Below are 17371 nucleotides of genomic sequence, written 5' to 3'. Positions count from 1 at the left end.
CATGTGGATGTGAGAACTGGATCATAAAGAAAGCTGAGTGCCTAAGAATTGATGCTTTTGAACTGTGGTGCTGGAGAACACTTTTGAGAGCCCCTCAGACAACAGAGAGTGAAGGACAGGGACGCCTGGCAGGCTGCAGTCCATGGGGTCGCAGAGTTGGACCTGACTTAGTGACTAAGCAACAACGTGTTACCAGGTTTTGATTTAGCCACGGCAGTAGTTTAAAACACTACAAGACTGCAAACTGAAGTCTCAAATGGGTGCCATACGTTGTTTTTAATGGACTTCGATTAAATTAAAGCATGAAAGCAGCATCTGTGACAGGGAACGATGCAAGATGACGACCTTGGCTTCCAGCCTGGACCAGAGAAGAGTGAAGTTTATAAAGCCACGGGCACGTGTCCAGCTCATAAAAATCTCCGTACACTCGTCACCCTCCCTGAGATCAGAGCAAGCCTGGAAGGTCAATGTCATCCGTGGGACACGGTCCCATGCCTGGCTCCAAACCCAGGCCTCTACTTGGGTCCCAGGGTCTTGTCTTTCTGTGCTTCACGTGGAACCTAAGATCTCATTTCGTCCACTGACTTTGAAAAGCAGCATTCTAGCCCAGTGGTATCAGACTGCTGACAGGACAGCCAATGGTGATTTGAAAAATAACACTACTAACAATGTGCTATTGGCCTAAAGATTTCAAATGAACCCACTGGGCGCCCCAAATTACATTCATCATACAACAGAATATAAGTAGAAGTTAGTATGGAAAACGTAGAAAAGACTGATTATTTTCTAGTAGTCATGTGCCTGTATTATTGTTAAAAGACAAATGATTGTAAGACGTTGTTGGTAAAAGGAAAGAAATGGAGACTCCTTAGTCCTCATAAAAACAGATCCTCGCTACCTGTTGAGATCATCGGTGAGGAAGACACGGCCATGTGCCAGGAAAAACTCTAGTCACACATTTATTTTCTAAAATGATGCTGTGGCTTAACTGGAATTCATTCTCCTTGGAGACGTTCCTCTTTTTCTACTTCTTTGGCTGCCTTAAGACTAGAGGAGTCTTCTTCCTCTGTACGAACCAAGGAAGTCTTTAGGTTTTAGAATTAATCCACGTTTCTATTTCATTTAAAAGCTATAGCATTCATTTCACTTTTTTTTCCTTTAGTTATATTAAAACTACTTTTATACAGGATGTAATCAGTTTGTTAGTATAGACCTAACTAAAAATGTATTATTTCTGTTTGACATAGTTTCTAATGCTAAAAATACCTAACTTCCTAAGTAAATGTAATACCAGAAATCTTAATAACCATCAGCTCCTGACATTTCCTATTAAAATAATGGCCTTTAAGTCACAACATTTCCTCTGCCAGCATACACTGTCCTTGGACCTGTTATCCAGTGGGGACTGAAAACTTCATTTAGATGGATCTATTCTCGGGCTTGTGGGCAAGAGAGAAACACACACACACACACACACACACACACACGAGCCTAGGACTGAGAACATACCCCTGACGTTGGCAAGCTACATCACGTGGGGCTGGCCTGGCTCGGGCCACAGGTAGCGCTGGGTCAGCCCTGCCTGGGAAGTCACAGGCCCTGCCCTCTAGCCCCAGGCCCTCCCTCCTGTCTCTCCATGGCTTTAAGCTGCCACACTTTACTCCAGGGAACAACACAGCACTCCTCCTGCCGGAAGACACTGGCCTCACGCAATACCTAATGGTCAGCGAAGTCAGTAGAGGACCTGCTTCTCTCGTTAACAGAACAGTGATTTCCGACTCTGTAACTAATAGATGGAACCAAGTCTGAAGGGCGGTGGTTTCACTGGCACTAACGCTGACTTTCTATCAAGCTGAGAATAATCTATTACTATCCACCTGCTAAGAGGAAACACAGGAGAGATTTAAGAAATGAAACTTACAAACTCAAATTTTTTTTCTTCCTTTCTTGGCCTCATGGCCTGGCGTGTGGGATACTAGTCTCCTGACCTGCCATCCAACCTGTGCCTCCTGCAGTGGAAGCATGAAATCTTAACCCTGAACCACCAGGGACACCCCTCAAAATCAGAATTACTGGTCACATGAAAGGAGAAGAAAATTTTTCAAAAGTTCTGTCCCCTTACATGAAGATTTGAAAATATACCTGAAATGTACGAAATGGGCTGGACTCTCTGGGCCGCTGGGGGTGTGGCTGAGACCCCACAATTACACTGTCCCCCAGCAACCCTGCACATTCAAAAGGGCAGGCGGCTTCTCTGAGAAGTGGGCGAGGTGACAGCTGAACTGTGCACCTCTGTGAATCAGGGGGCAACTCAACAGGAACCCACGTGGAGTGTGACGGTGACAGTCCCCCGTACCCCGTCCACTCGTGAACGCTCACCGAGGACCCATGAGGGCCCCGGCACGCAGCAGTGAACAAAACAGACCAAGGGTCAGTCCTGCGGACCTCAGAGCTAACGAAGGAGAAAGATGATGAACAAAATAAGTGAGAGTAAAGACCACAGCTAGTCCGGGCAGCACTGGTCTGTGTCTGGGCAGGAGCAGGTGGTGGATACAAACCACAACAGCAGTGTCAGACCAGCTAAACCAGAGCAGAAGAAAGAGAAATGGACAGACATCGGAAGACCAAGTCAGGAGTCCTGAGGAGGGACACGCACACCTTCCCAACCCCTCTCCCCTTGCCCTGTGGGCAGGATCACAGAAGTGGGGGGAAAGCAAGGTTTCCTGTGGGACGACCCCGGGGCTGGATCTCTCCCTCCCTCTCGTTTCTCTTACCTTCATCTCTTCCAGCTGCCGCTGCAGGTTTTTAGGGTCCACGGCAATGGGCTCGGATAAGTGTCTGCTGGCTGTGGCCTCGCAGGCCTGGAGCCCAGAGAGAAGCCCACTCGAGGCGTCTTCGTAGTGCTGGTATTTATCCACCAGGTCTTTGAGGTTATTCCCGAGGACATTGCACTGAGAATCAAACAAAGGAAGAGTGGGAATCAAAATCTGCTACCTCTATACACAGTCTTCAGGACCTAGGAGTCATGCCACCTGTAAGACGCCAGACTTCAACCACAGCGAGCGACACCTACAGAGCAAAGAGCTTCTCCTTTATATGAAGATGCTTCCTCTAACCAATCAGAAAGTCACCTTAAACGTGAGCCGACAGATTACATTTATGCCAGTTCAAAAACATACGCACAGGGCTGGGTCTTCAGCTAGACTGAAGGCCTTAAGTGTCAGTCATCAGAGGGGCTCATCTCACAGAGTTGACACACCAGGCGTAGAGTGTACATCAGACAGAGACATGGTCCCTGTGCTTCATGTTGCACAAGACTGATCAACTTCTCTATGTTGCACAAGACTGATCAACATGAGGAGGGAAGAATCCAGACCAGGAAAAGAAAAGGCCAACAGTCAATGATGCTCCGCAAGCCATGGATGCAGCCTGGTCAACCTGTTCAGTTTATACTCTAAACTGGGACATGTTTTCTCTTTTTTATTTCTTTCACTGTTTTTAAACAAAATTCTCTTACTGGTCCACAAGAATAATAGAAATGGAAACTGTCTCTTAGCCACTCAGTATTAAAATAATACCAATCAAATATACATGTAAAGCAAACACTTGTGAAGCGAATTTTAAGAGACAAAGATTCCTTTCTCAAGTTTGAGGCTGCAAAGTACTCTATAGTTACAGTTTATATTTCAGTTGCTCAATCGTGTTTGACTCTTTGCCACCCGATGCACTGCAGCACACCAGGCCTCCCTGTCCACCACCAACTCCCAGAGTTCACTCAAACTCATGTCCACTGAGTCGCTGATGCCATCCAAACATCTCATCCTCTGTCGTCCCCTTCTTCTCCCACCTTCAACCTTTCCCAGCATCAGGGTCTTTTCAAATGAGTCAGCTCTTCGCATCAAGTAGCAAAAGTATTGGAGTTTCAGCTTCAGCATTAGTCCTTCCAATGAACACCCAGGACTGATCTCCTTTAGGATGGACTGGTTGGATTCCTTGCAGTCCAAGGGACCCAGAAGAATTTTCTCCAACACCACACGTCAAAAGCATCAATTCTTGTCACTCAACATTTTTTATGGTTCAACTCTCACATCCATACATGACTACTGAAAAAACCATAGCTTTGACTAGACGGACCTTTGTTGGCAAAGTAATGTCTCTGCTTTTTAATATGCTGTCTAGGTTGGTCATAAGGAGAAAGCAATGGCAACCCATTTGCCTGGAAAATCCCATTGGTGGAGGAGCCTGGAAGGCTGCAGTCCATGGGGTCACTGAGGGTCAGACACAACAGAGCGACTTCACTTTCACTTTTCACTTTCATGCATTGGAGAAGGAAATGGCAACCCACTCCAGTGTTCTTGCCTGGAGAATCCCAGGGACAGGGGAGCCTGGTGGGCTGCCATCTATGGGGTCACACACAGTCGGACACGACTGAAGCGACTTAGCAGCAGCAGCAGCAGGTTGGTCATAACTTTTCTTCCAAGGAACAAGCATCTTTTAGTTTCATGGCTGCAGTCACCATTTGCACTGATGTCGGAGCCCCAAAAATAAAGTCATTGTTTCCACTGTTTCTCCATCTATTTGCCATGAAGTCATGGGACCAGATGCTAGAAACATGCTAAAAACATGATTTTAGTTTTCTGAATGCTGAGTTTTAAGCCAACTTTTTCACTCTCCTCTTTCACTTTCATCAAGAGCCTCTTTAGTTCTTCTTTGCCTTTGGCCATCAAGGTGGTGTCATCTGCATATCTGAGGTTATTGCTATTTCTCCCGGCAATCTTGATTCCAGCCTGTGCTTCATTCATCCCGGCATTTAGCATGATGTACTCTGCATATAAGTTAAATAAGCAGGAAGACAAAATACAGCCTTAATGTACTGCTTTTCCTATTTGGAACCAGTGTGTTCTTCTATGTCCAGTTCTAACTGTTGCTTCTTGACCTGCATACAGATTTCTCAGGAGGCAGGTCAAGTGGTCCCATCTCTTGAAGAATTTTCCACAGTTGGTTGCGGTCGGCACAGTCAATAAAGCAGAAAGAGATGTTTTTCTGGAACTCTCGCTTTTTTGATGATCCTACAGATGTCGGCAATTTGATCTCTGGTTCCTCTGCCTTTTCTAAATCCAGCTTGAATATCTAGAAGTTCACGGTTCACATACTGTTGAAGCCTGGCTTGAAGAATTTGAGCATTACTTTGCTAGCATGTGAGATGAGTGTAATTGTGCGGTAGTTTGAGCATTCTTTGGCATTGCCTTTCTTTGGGATTGGAATGAAAACACCTTTTCCAGTCTTGTGGCCACTGCTGAGTTTTCTGAATTTGCTGGCATATTGAATACAGCATTTTCACAGCATCATTCTTTAGGATTTGAAATAGCTCAACTGGAATTCCATCACCTCCACTAGCTTTGTTCATAGTGATGCTTCCTAATGCCCACTTGACTTCACATTCCAGGATGTCTGGCTTTAGGTGAGTGATCACACCATTGTGATTATCTGGGTAGTGAAGATCTTTTTTGTATAGTTCTGTGTATTCTTGCTACCTCTTCTTAATATCTTCTGCTTCTGTTAGGTCCATACCATTTCTGTCCTTTATTGTGCCCATCTTTGCATGAAAAGTTCCCTTGGTATCTCCAATTTTCTTGAAGAGATCTCTAGTCTTTCCCATTCTATTGTTTTCCTCTATTTCTTTGCATTGATCACCGAGGAAGGCTTTCTTATCTCTCCTTGCTATTCTTTGGAACTCTGCATTCTAATGGTTCTATCATTCCTTTTCTCCTTTGCCAAAGTACTCTGCGCTTAGAGCCAAAATACACACACCACCTGCTGGTCAAAATGGGTAGTACAGAGTTTTATAGTCAGGGCTGCCTGGAAACCACACTACGTGAACTAAAAAATAACTTTACAGTCTTAATCTTTAAATACATATTGCAGAAGTAAAGTAGATGAATAAGACTGATAGAAGCAAGATGAAAATGCCTTATTTTCCCTGCTTCAGTTTTCAAATTTCTTGCTTCTAATTCCAAAACTAAAGTAACAGGACAGAGTGAAAACTATAGGTACAGATTAAAAAGTTAAAAATGAAATAACCTTATTGCACAGAAAATGAAGTCAAAAAACAAAATGAATACCGATGGAATCAGAGAAAATATTTGCAAATGGTGAAACCAAAAAGGGCTTAAATTCTAAAACATATAAACTGCTCATACAACTCAATAACAAAACAAAATCCAATTGAAAAATGGGCAGAACTAAATAGACATTTATCCAAAGAAGACATACAGATGGCCAAGAGGCACATGAGAAGATGCTCAACATCACTAAATAGTAAGCGAAATGCAAATCAATATTACGAGGTTACCACCTGACACCAGTCATAATGGGCATCATCAGAAAGTCTACAAATAATAAAAGCTGGAGAGGGTGTGGAGAAAACGAAACCCTACTACACTGTTGGTGGGAATGTAAACTGGTGCAGCCACTATGGAGAACAGTAGGAAGTTGCCTCAAAAAAAATAAAATTGGAGCTACCACCTAATCTAACAATACCACTCCTGGGCATACATTCAGACAAGCACTCTAACCGCTATGTTCATAGCAGTGCTAATTCACAATGGCCAAGACATGGAAACTACTTAAGTGTCCATTGCTATTGCTAAGTCACTTCAGTCATGTCCGACTCTATGTGATCCCATAGACGGCAGCCCACCAGGCTTCTCTGTCCCTGGGATTCTCTAAGCAAGAACACTGGAGTGGGTTGCATTTCCTTCTCCAATGCATGAAAATGCAAAGAGAAAGTGAAGTCGCTCAGTCGTGTCCGACCCTCAGCGACCCCATGGACTGCAGCCTTCCAGGCTCCTCTGTCCATGGGATTTTCCAGGCAAGAGTACTGGAGTGGGGTGCCACTGCCTTCTCTGTAAGTGTCCACAGATAGAGACAAATGGATAAAGAAGAGGTGGTACGTATATACAGTGGAATGTTACTCAGCCTGAAGAAGAATGAAATTATGCCATCTGCAGCAACATGGATGGATCTAGAGATGATCGGTGAAGTTAAGTCAGAAAGAGAAAGACAAATGCCATATGATATCACTTGTACGTAGGATCTAAAATATGACACAAAGTTGCCTGAGAAACAAAAGCAGAGTCATAGACATAATCCCAGACTCCTAACCTTTCCCTCCCTCAGAGGAAAAGCAGAGGTGACTAGCAGAGGTGAGCTATCTTACATAGAGAGGATTAGCAACACAGGACTGGGGACTATATTCATTGTCTGTGATGAACCGTAATGGAAAGAATATCAGAGAGAATGTATGCACGTGTACAACTGAGTCACTTTGCTGTATAGCAGAAATTAACATGACGTTGCAAATCAATTAGACATCAATTTTAAACACTGCACTTACCTTTGTGTAGAGGGACCTGAAACGCTCGGTGGCGCGGTCCAGCCGGCCCTGCACTTCTCTGTGGGCGGCAGAGGTGTCCACCTGGTCCCGATCAGCCCGGCCGCCTCCCTCTCTCCCGCCGCAAGACTTGGCTGCCTCCAGCACTCTGTTGCCAGAGATGGTGATGTACCTCAAGTCCCCTTTGTGCGAAATGACGTCTTCCGAGAAGCTCTTCTGCCGCTTGAGCTTGGCCGTCAGCCCGCTGAGGTCGTCCGCGCCGGCCTCCAGGTTCTGCAGGTCCTGCTCTGCCTGCTGAAGCCACTGCTCAAACTCACCGCAGTCCGTGTCGAACTTCTGCAGCTCCTCCTGCAGGGAGCGCGTCCGGCGCACCGCCGTCTCCGATGCAGCCAGCGCGCTTTCGAAGTGTGTCTTCAGCTCCGTCACGTTCCTCTGCAGCTTCTCCTTCTCCTCCGGGCACAGGTGGTGGCCCTGCGTCTCCAGCAAGGCTTGGGCCGCCTGTGTGGCCGCGAGGACCGCCTGCTGCTGGGCCACGAGCTCCGCGTGCTGCGCCTGCGCGAGAGCGGTGGGGTCAGGGCGTGGGGTCTCCCGGCCCCTGACGCTCACCCCCGCCTCCCGCCACCCCGGGCGCCCCGCCTCTGCTCCACTGATGAATTTCCCCAAAGGAGGGGAGGCTCAGCTCATCTTAGGATTTCCAGTCTTCTCTGGAAAGGACTTGGGCAAGCGCACAAAACAAGTACCGTTTTGAGAAGTTTGGGGAGGAACGGAACAAATTACTCTTCCAACTTGAAAACAAGCACCCACCACCTGCTCTAGTTCGGCTCATCCCTTCCTCACGAGCTCCCTAAAGGGACGGGGAGCGTCTTCACCTGATTATTGATCAAGGAAGTATGATGTTTGCTTACGAAATGATCTTGAAAAAATACTTAATAGGAAAAAAAGAATCTATAATTTGAAAGCATAAAAAAACACACACACACACAAAGATAAGCAGTAAGCAAGAACAATACACATTTGGAGAAGCTCAAGGGAAGTCAGAGGAGCATGTACAATAGAGGAGCATCTTGGAGCTGCTCCTGGGCTGGCTGAGCCTCGGTTTCCACAGTGGAAAGAGGACAATACCCTACAGTCACAGATATTCGGAAAGGACCACAGGAAGCCACGCGGGAAGAACACTGTCCTCAGAGCCTGGCACACCCAGGGATCCAGGTCCACCCTGGGGGCGGAGCACAGAGCAGGTCACAGGTGAGGGGCTGCTCGCTGGTGTGCACAGCTACCCACCCTGGCCCCTCAGGGCAGCCATGCAGGCCTCAGAAGGCCAGGAGCCCTTCCTCTCCAGCCATAACCAGCTTCTTCCATCCACCCCATCATGCCATTAAAATGTGGTCAAAAGCATAATGGAAAAGACACAAGTGTATACATACGTATGACTAGATCACTTTGCAGTACCATAGAAACTAGCACAACACTGTAAATCAACTATACTTCAATTTTTAAAACATGTAATAATCCTTTGGGGCCATTTCTGCATTTCTTGTGATGACTTACTTGAAGCCAGATGCCTGATCCCAACCACTTCCAAACCCCCTCTGGGACCTGACTGTCCCCCACCCCCGCCGACCAGGCACCTGGCCTCCACCTCTACCCATCCCCACCCGCAGATGCGCTGGGACCCTTTTCTCCAGCTGTTCTCTTGTCTGGCTCCAGCTCTACCCCAAAATACTTGCCTGGCAACCCCCATCTCCCCTAAGTCTTGCCACAAATCTCCCTCTCCTGTGTGTCCCTTCTCTGTTGATCCTATTAACCCTGAAAGAGGGCCCCAATCCCATACTCACCCAACCCATACCCAGCTCAACTCAGTAGGAAGTCGCTGCCTCCCAGCACCCACAGAATGCAGATGGTTACCACCTGCCCAGTCATCCTCAGCCCCGCAGACAAGAACCAGGATGGGATTCATTCTGCTCATGACCGACAAAAGAGCTGGCACCCAGGGGCTGAGAAAAGATCACGCCAGCCATCAGATGAACAGGGCCGAGAAGCACTGCTGTGGGGCAGCTTGTCCTGAAAAGTCTGATCCCAGACATCAGCAGAGAACAGACTCACCAGTCCTGGTCCCCACCCTGCCTGTAACAACACCTGCTGTGTGGCAGACATATGCAAGGACTTCTGTCTCAATGACTTTTCTCCCACAGGTGATGTCTTCCATACGTGAGTTATATTCACAGGACGCCTCCGTCCAGTGGGCTGGACAGGTGTAATCATACCTGTAGGTCACCCGATCCGTCCTTCCCTCTGACAGATGAGGGGAGACAGGCTGCAGGTGGGGAAGCACCGAGCCCAGGATGCGTGGCACAGACAAAGAGCTGGCCCCAAAGCCCTGTGCTCCTGAGCCTCTGGGCCATCTTTCCGCTCTGCCAGGAGAGCGGGAATTTCTAAGTTCCTTAGGTTCCCATCTTCTCAGCAGTAAAGCATTCAGAAGGGTAAACGTCATACTGTGGCCAAAAACAAGGGTTTCCTGGGCAGCACCTGTGTGTCTGGTCCACCCTGGTATTTTCCACTCCTTCAGTAGAGTTTCTAACCTTTCCCGACTCCTCTGTAACTGACTCACAAGGTTCCTTTAGGAAATCGTTACATTTTTCATTTTAAGACGCAATTACAGTCAGGTTTTGAAATAACCTCTTGAAATTGTGATGTAATGAACACCCCACTCCTCTTCTGGTTTACTTTCTAATTCCTTTAATAGAATAGCTTCTCAGAGAGCACTCTGTTCCCAAAACGCCAAAGATAAAGGCTCAGAGGCAAACAGCAGAACCACAAACATTTCTGAAACCCACCAAAAGCCAAACACTGAAATAAAATGATTAAAACACTCTCTAAAAACAGCTTTCAAACGCCCCCTTGGCTCCTGGAACCGCATTCACATCAGCTCTGACTTCCTTCATGCAGTAAGCTTTCACTCCTCTCCTCTACAGCACCTTCACCAAACAGACAAGCTGAGGTCTGCAGAGGACTCGCATGAACCCAAAAGGACACAGCAGGCACGGACTGGAATTCAGCAGAGGGACTCACAGCCTAGGTTTAAGCCCAAACTCCATCCCTCACTAGAAGCATGACCTGGCCAAGCCAGCTCATTCTGTAAGTTACTTTTCCCATCTGTTGTTGTTCAGTCGCTAAGTTGTGTCCAACTCTTTCGCAACTCCGGCAACTACAGAAGCCAGGTTACTGTGTCCATGGGATTTCCCAAGCATTCCCAAGTATTCCAAGAATCCTGGAGTGGGTTGCCATTTCCTTCTCCAGGGAACTGTCCCGACCCAGGGATCAAACCCAGGTCTCCTGCACTGGCAGGTGGATTCTTTACCACTGAGCCACCAGGGAAGCCTTCCCATCTGTAAAATGAGAATAATAATAACATTAACAATAATAAGCTCATCACCGTTATAATTGTATTCTCATTTTACAGAGTAGTGGGGAGGACGAAAGGGACAAAGTGATGAGTCAAGCCGGGAAGAGCTTTGAAGTTTGCCTGGACCACTGTCACCGCTCTACGAATGCTAGCTATTATTGTTACTGCTGTTAATTCCTTACAACTCTGCTTTACAGAGAAGAACTCCACATTTAATGATGTAGTTCTCATTGCTTTTGACTTGTTTACAGTTCTCAGCACAACTTATTCTGACATAATGATGGGCCTAGAAAAAAAGGACTTTACTCTCAAGGGTCCCTGAACTTTGAAGGGACAACTCATGTGCTAAGTTCTTCCTATCTTTATAGACCCGAAAAGAGACTCTAACAATATCCTGTTTGAAACAACACACCTTCATCTTCTGGTACTGCTGGTTCAGGTTCTCCTCGGTGGTCCCGACACGCCCGTCAACATCCGTGTCCAACAGGTTACCGTTAAACTCATCCTCTTCTCCCATCATCAACTTGCCATCACCCTCTTGAAAGTGCGTCCCGTTCTGCTCAATGATCTGTTTCGGCTCCATCGCTGCCCGTCCTGAGTCTCTTTCAACATTTGCCAACCAGTCCAAGAGGTTTTCGATTTTGGTTTTGCTCTCTTCCAGCTGCTTCGCAGCCACGACCTGGGCAGGAAAAGTCACAATAGGTAACAGTGAATGTGGGCCGAGGCATGGGTGTTTAGACATTCCGAAAGCAAATAGTTAGATCACTGAAAAATCAGAGTGGGGAAACAAACCAGACCCACGCTGAAAACTGAACATTATGAAATTAAGTCTTACAGCAACTGGTAGTTACTCTGAAGTTTCCATTGTTCTTAAAATACATTCCAAAATTATAACTGATGAGACCTCAAACATCTCACAAGTACAAAGTTCCACAATCCCACTTAGATTTTTTTTTTTTAAAGTTCAACAAAGCCTACACACTACTATATGTAAAAGAAATTAAGCTACAAGAAGGGAATCCCCTGGTAGTCCAGCGGTTAGGACTTGATGCTTTCACTGCCGAGGACACAGGTTTGATCCCTTATCAGAGAACTGTGCAAGCTGCAAGGCCCAAAAAAAAGGCTGCAAGGATATATGGTACAGCACAGGGAATACAGCCAATATTATATAGTAACTATCTATTGAATATAACCTTTAAAAGCTGCGAACCACTGTGTTGTACATCTGTAACTTCTATAATATTGCACATCAACTTTGATAAAAAAAATTTTAAGTTCAGCAAGGCCAATTCTTCAAATCTGGTCAATTACATGCATGAACACCCCAAATTCTAGTCTCTGCGCTAATCATCGCTTTGACCTCCTGACAGCAGGTAACAAATCAAGGCCCTGGAGAGCCTCGTCATTCTCAACAAAGCCGCAGGAGTGGGCACCACACATCTGAATAAGGACCTTTTCCGTTTCCTCTCGGATTGCTGTCGTCACAACCTTGTCCAGCTCTTTCTTTGACTGCTCCGCCTTTATAGTCAGCTGTTCACACTTTATCTTAGCTTCGTTCAGTTTCTGTTCAATCACAGCCTTATCTTCTCGTGACAGCTTTTCACCACTCTCTTTTAAGAAATTCTCTGTGTTTTTCACTATTTCTGCCAATGCCTGTGCACTTCCTTGCATATCTTTCTGTAATTCCTTTTAACACAGAAGAAAAAAAATTATTAAATTAGTAAACCTATTTAATTCTTTCAAAACCATCATTCTGAAAGTGGGGGTAGGTGTGGGCAGAGGAGAATGCATACAATGCATACAGGTTGAAAAAGCATATTCAATACAATGTTCATCTGAATGGTTTTATTTAAATCATAATATTTAATGTAATTTGAAACCTCAAAGAATATTAAAGAAAGATATAAGATTTGCATGGTTAATAAATGGATGTGGTTTGTAAAACACTGAAAAGAAATATTTAGTATAATCTTTACAAATTTGCACACATCAGATTTTTTTACATTATGTGAGTACATAATAAAAGTTTTTAAATACACGTTAATATTATCAATTCTGTTTCTAAACATTAACATCTATCTACTGCTCAAAATAAAAACAAATAATTCCCTAAATTATGAGCTAAGTTGTCCCTAAGATAATTTCCAAAGACAATTTTTTTCTACTAAATGCCAGAGTTCTATAAAATGTAACGTTTGCTTCTTTGCCCTGGCTGCTAGGAAGCTCAGAGTAAGATCTCTCCTCAAGTAATATAGCTTTCCTCTCGTTAGATTTCTCTATGTAATTCTTCCTCTTTTTTTCACCCATTATAATTTCATTCTCTATATTGCACTATGTTTAACTCTTCATGCTATGTTCCCCCATAACTTAAGGCTCCCCAAATTTTTCTGGGAAGTATCTGAATTGAAAGAGACAGTGTCCAGTTGCCCAGCACCACCGAGTGAAGAGGCTTTTTCTCCTTGTATATTCTTTTTTTTTTTCCTTGTATATTCTTGCCTCCTTCGTCATAACTAATTGACTGTAAGTGTGTGGGTCTATTTTGGGACTCTATTCTGCCCCATTGATTTCTGTGTCTGTTTTGTGCCGACACCATCTCGTTTCATGGCAATAGCTTTGCAGGACAGTTTGAAATCCAGAAGCAAGATAACTCTAGCTTTGTTCTTTTTCGAGATTGCTTTGGCTATTCAAGGTCTTTGTAGTTCCATATAAACTTTAGGATTATTGGCTGTAGTTCTGTGAAAAATGTCATGGGTACTCTGATAGGGATCACACTGAATCTACAGATTTCTTTGGGCGGTATGGACAATGTTTACAATGTTAATTCTTCCAATCTATGAATACTATGTATAGAATACATAAGATATAAGAATATATTGTACAGCACAGGGAATATAGCCAACATATTAGTTTTAAATGGAGTGTAATCTGTTAAATGTTGAGTCACTGTGTTCTGTGTGTGAAGCTAATATAATACTGTAGTCAACTATACTTTAAAATATATAAATATATTTTTTTAAAAGAGATACATTTCACTGAGCCACTGCTGCTGCTGCTACTGCTAAGTCGCTTCAGTCATGTCCGACTCTGTGCAACCCCATAGACGGCAGCCCACCAGGCTCCCCCGTCCCTGGGATTCTCCAGGCAAGAACACTGGAGTGGGTTGCCATTTCCTTCTCCAATGTAGTATACGGCATTAACTGCTGGTCCCCTGACATATAATATTTAACTCTGACAGTAACGTTGCAGTGGAAGTATGAGCAACAGAGTCAGTGAGGCTCTGAGAGCTTCAGAGTCTGGGAGCAGAACCAGGAACTATCTCACAGCGAAGAGAATGTCCCTTCTCCTGACACCGAAATAAAGCTTTCTTTATCTGTTACTATTGCTTGTTCCTTCAGTGAAAAGAAACAAATCTCAGAGAACAATGAAAGGAATGAGATGAACCAAGAACCCAAACTCATGGACGTGTTTCCTGATTTGTGAGTGACTTGGTCTTCAGTGGATTCAGATTTTAACTCATCATACAAGGTTTCTCCCCACCTATCAAACTTCCTCTATATGTCTCCTCCATTCAACATCTCACCAAAACAAAGTCAAGAAAATTACCTGGCTGGCTGGAGCCTGAAATACAACTTTTAGTATGAAGCTTCAAGCTCAGATCTAGGGGTGTCTTTGGTGCACCCTGCCTCTGAAAAGGTAAAGGGATGACTACTTTCCAGTAGCCCCAACTGCTTTCCAAATACCAGTACTCCAAGTCAACATGGACTCGATCCCCGAACGCAAAGCTGGACTCTACCTCTTGCTTGGACTGGTACTTCTTTAACTCAGCCGTGCCATCTCCAATCACGAAGGCTTCCTGGTGACCGATGAGGCGGTTTTCGGTTTGGGTGAGGAGGTCGCAGATGCCCTGCAGTTTCTCTTTGTACTCCTGCTGACGCTCGGCCACCAGCTGAAGGGAGGAAAACCACAGCCTCGTGAACTGGTCCCCAGCTCACTGCTGTCACAGCTGTTTACCACAACACATTTTGCAAGTTTCGTCTACATAAGCGTCCCTACGTATGCTGTAAACACGATAGCAGTGGGGTGTACACTGAGCGAGTGACACAGAACGCGAGAGCGTGGCTCATGCACACAGAAGGAGGCCACGCTTCGATGGCACCGCTCAACAGAACACTGGCCACGCGTATGTGTAAGAGGTGGAGCTTCTGACCGACGGGAAGAAACATCCCATTTCCTGAAGCTCTGGGAACCTGCGACACACACAATTAATTCTGCAAAAGGATATCAAAACAGAAGTTAGTTGTGATCAGTCTGTGAGCATATATTTGTTATGCGTAGACAGGATATCATGCTGGAGACCACGCTTATTCTTCCAGAAGAGATCGAAGGAGCTTTGCACAAGGTCTCGTGCCTTCATCACTGGGGCCAATTCTGTCCCCACCTCTGCGCACTGTTCCTACTGAATGGACCACCCCAAACAATTCATTACATCATCCTAAGAGATTAATCGAGCCATTGGTTGCATCTTTTGTCTATTAAATTCACTCTACTCATTCTACAGCCATGGATCAGGTTGACTAGGAGCCTGACACGTGCCAGGCAAGGTCCTAAGAGTTTTAATTCTTTCTTTCATTGATGCCCACGATACTACTGGGTAAGCACTGCTACAATCTCCAATTTCCCAGTGAGAAAACCGGTTCAGTGACTTGCCCTGGGTCCCACAGTGGGTGAGTGGTGTGAACAGGGTGTAAGCTTAGGCAGCCTGGCTCCAGAGCCCAGTCCCATCCAGCTGGGCCACCCTGCTCCCAAGAAGAAGAGACACCCTTAACCTTCGCTCTCCATATGTTCATCAGTTTATCCCTGGACACTTCTCAGTGCATACACATTTCTTCCTCCTAGGGAAAAAAATTACAACTCTCCCCTAAAAGCAGCAGTTTGAGGGAGTCATGAAAATTAAAAGCCTTCTTAGGACCAAAAATACCTTTATATATTGTAGAATTGCCACATCATACCCTGTCCATTCACTGCCATTCCAGAAAACCCTTCCTATCTTTTCCTACCCACAGCCCCTGGGGTCTACATTACAGGTTTCACACTGAAGCACTAAAAGCCAAGAATTTCGACTCCACAAAGAAAGGCAGACCTTCTGATGATCGAGATCTTGTTCTAGCTGTAACTGAGCCTCTAAATGTTCCACCTGGGTAGTTACTGAGTCCTGCATGTCAAGGAAACCCTTCTGAGTTGTGTTTAAGAGCCTTAATAGTTGTCTGCTTTGGGTGGGAGACAGATCTTGAGCATGTTCAGAGATGAAGAACTGCACGTCAAAGGCGGTGGTCTCCAGCTGCGTCTTGGTGTGTCCGAGGTCTTTCAACACATTCTGTGAACAAAGTAGCACTAGTTATGAACAGCAAGTTAAGCCATAATAGAAAGCTTCTATCAACAGTAACATTTATTACAAAATACGGGGGCTTCCCAGGTGGCGCTAGTGGTAAGGAACCCAGCTGCCAATGCGAGACATAATGAGACTTGGGTTCATTCCCTGGGTCTGGAAGATTCCCTGGAGGAGGGAATGGGAACCCACTCCAGTATTCTTGTCTGGAGAATCCCATGGACAGAGAAGCCTGCCAGAGGAGTCCATGGGATCTCAAAGAGCTGGACACAACTGAGCGACTAACACACACACATACACACACACACTTTATCTTATTGATTTTGATACTTGCCTTGAGAAACTCCAAGCTTTGTTTTATGAGTTCAGCATCTCGAACTGTCATGATCTCCACATCCTTCACAGATTTGCCCGTCTCCGATATCCAACATGAGAATGACTGGAGTTTCTGCAGAAACTCTTCATGGGAAACGGCTAGTTTAGACTAGAAAATAAAAATTGCATGTTCATTTTTATCTTTCCGCACATTTTAAATTCCTACAAATAATGATCCTGTGTTAAGGGCTTAACAATTTAAGAACAAATATTTCGTCTTATGACTAAATTTTCAAACCCTCAACTTTCTCCCAAAAGCTAGATCTGACTTAGCACGAGACGTTCTGGTACCTACCACCTCGGAGTCGATCGCCAGCGTGATGTGGCTCATTCTTTCTGAAGACGCAGCCTGGAGGGATGAAAGGGCCGTCTGCAGACTCTGGAGGCTCATGCTCAGGTCCTCGAGGGGTCCCCTGGGGAAGTCACTCGGCACAGACTTTACAAATTCCTCCGCCAGCGTCATGTCCTTTCTTAAAATCACACCAATTGGAGCCAATCCCAATTCAAATGTCTGCAGAAAAAAATACACATCTCGTATCTATTTAGTGAGAAACACAAGTATAACTAACATTCAAAATAGACAAGTGCTCTTCTTAATTTTCCAAATTAACATTAGCTGACCACCCTCCATAACCATCAGCAGACGATTCTTACCTCCAACTGTTTCAGCTGGTCTCTCAAAGCTTCTAGACTGCCATCCCGGGAGTCTTGGCTGCCAAAGGGAGGCTTCATGTCTTGAAGCAAAGCCAAATACTCGCACATCTTTGATCTGTGCTGTAAACATTGCTGCAGCTCCTTGGAAAACTGAAGATAA

General features: G+C 45.2%; 1 protein-coding gene across 25 annotated transcripts in view; it reads right to left on the bottom strand.

Annotated features, from left to right (window-relative positions):
- The window catches only part of DST (dystonin), a 520430-nt gene that overhangs the window by 135506 nt on the left and 367553 nt on the right, over positions 1–17371 (bottom strand). For 19 of the 25 annotated variants that reach the window (XM_027524344.1, XM_027524350.1, XM_027524347.1 and 16 more), the window contains 9 exons: positions 17212–17361; positions 16853–17068; positions 16517–16666; positions 15937–16170; positions 14590–14742; positions 12249–12482; positions 11209–11475; positions 7397–7945; positions 2775–2951 (listed from right to left, as the gene is read on the bottom strand). In XM_027524344.1, coding sequence (XP_027380145.1) covers positions 2775–2951; positions 7397–7945; positions 11209–11475; positions 12249–12482; positions 14590–14742; positions 15937–16170; positions 16517–16666; positions 16853–17068; positions 17212–17361 — 2130 coding nt within the window. The remainder of the gene's footprint in view (positions 1–2774; positions 2952–7396; positions 7946–11208; positions 11476–12248; positions 12483–14589; positions 14743–15936; positions 16171–16516; positions 16667–16852; positions 17069–17211; positions 17362–17371) is intronic. The other 6 variants (XM_027524362.1, XM_027524363.1, XM_027524364.1 and 3 more) reach the window with 1 other exon arrangement.

The sequence above is a fragment of the Bos indicus x Bos taurus genome, chromosome 23 (assembly GCF_003369695.1).
Source record: "Bos indicus x Bos taurus breed Angus x Brahman F1 hybrid chromosome 23, Bos_hybrid_MaternalHap_v2.0, whole genome shotgun sequence".
Classification (NCBI taxonomy): domain Eukaryota; kingdom Metazoa; phylum Chordata; class Mammalia; order Artiodactyla; family Bovidae; genus Bos; species Bos indicus x Bos taurus.
Note: the sequence above shows the minus strand (reverse complement) of the source record. Positions and strands in the feature narration are given on the sequence as shown.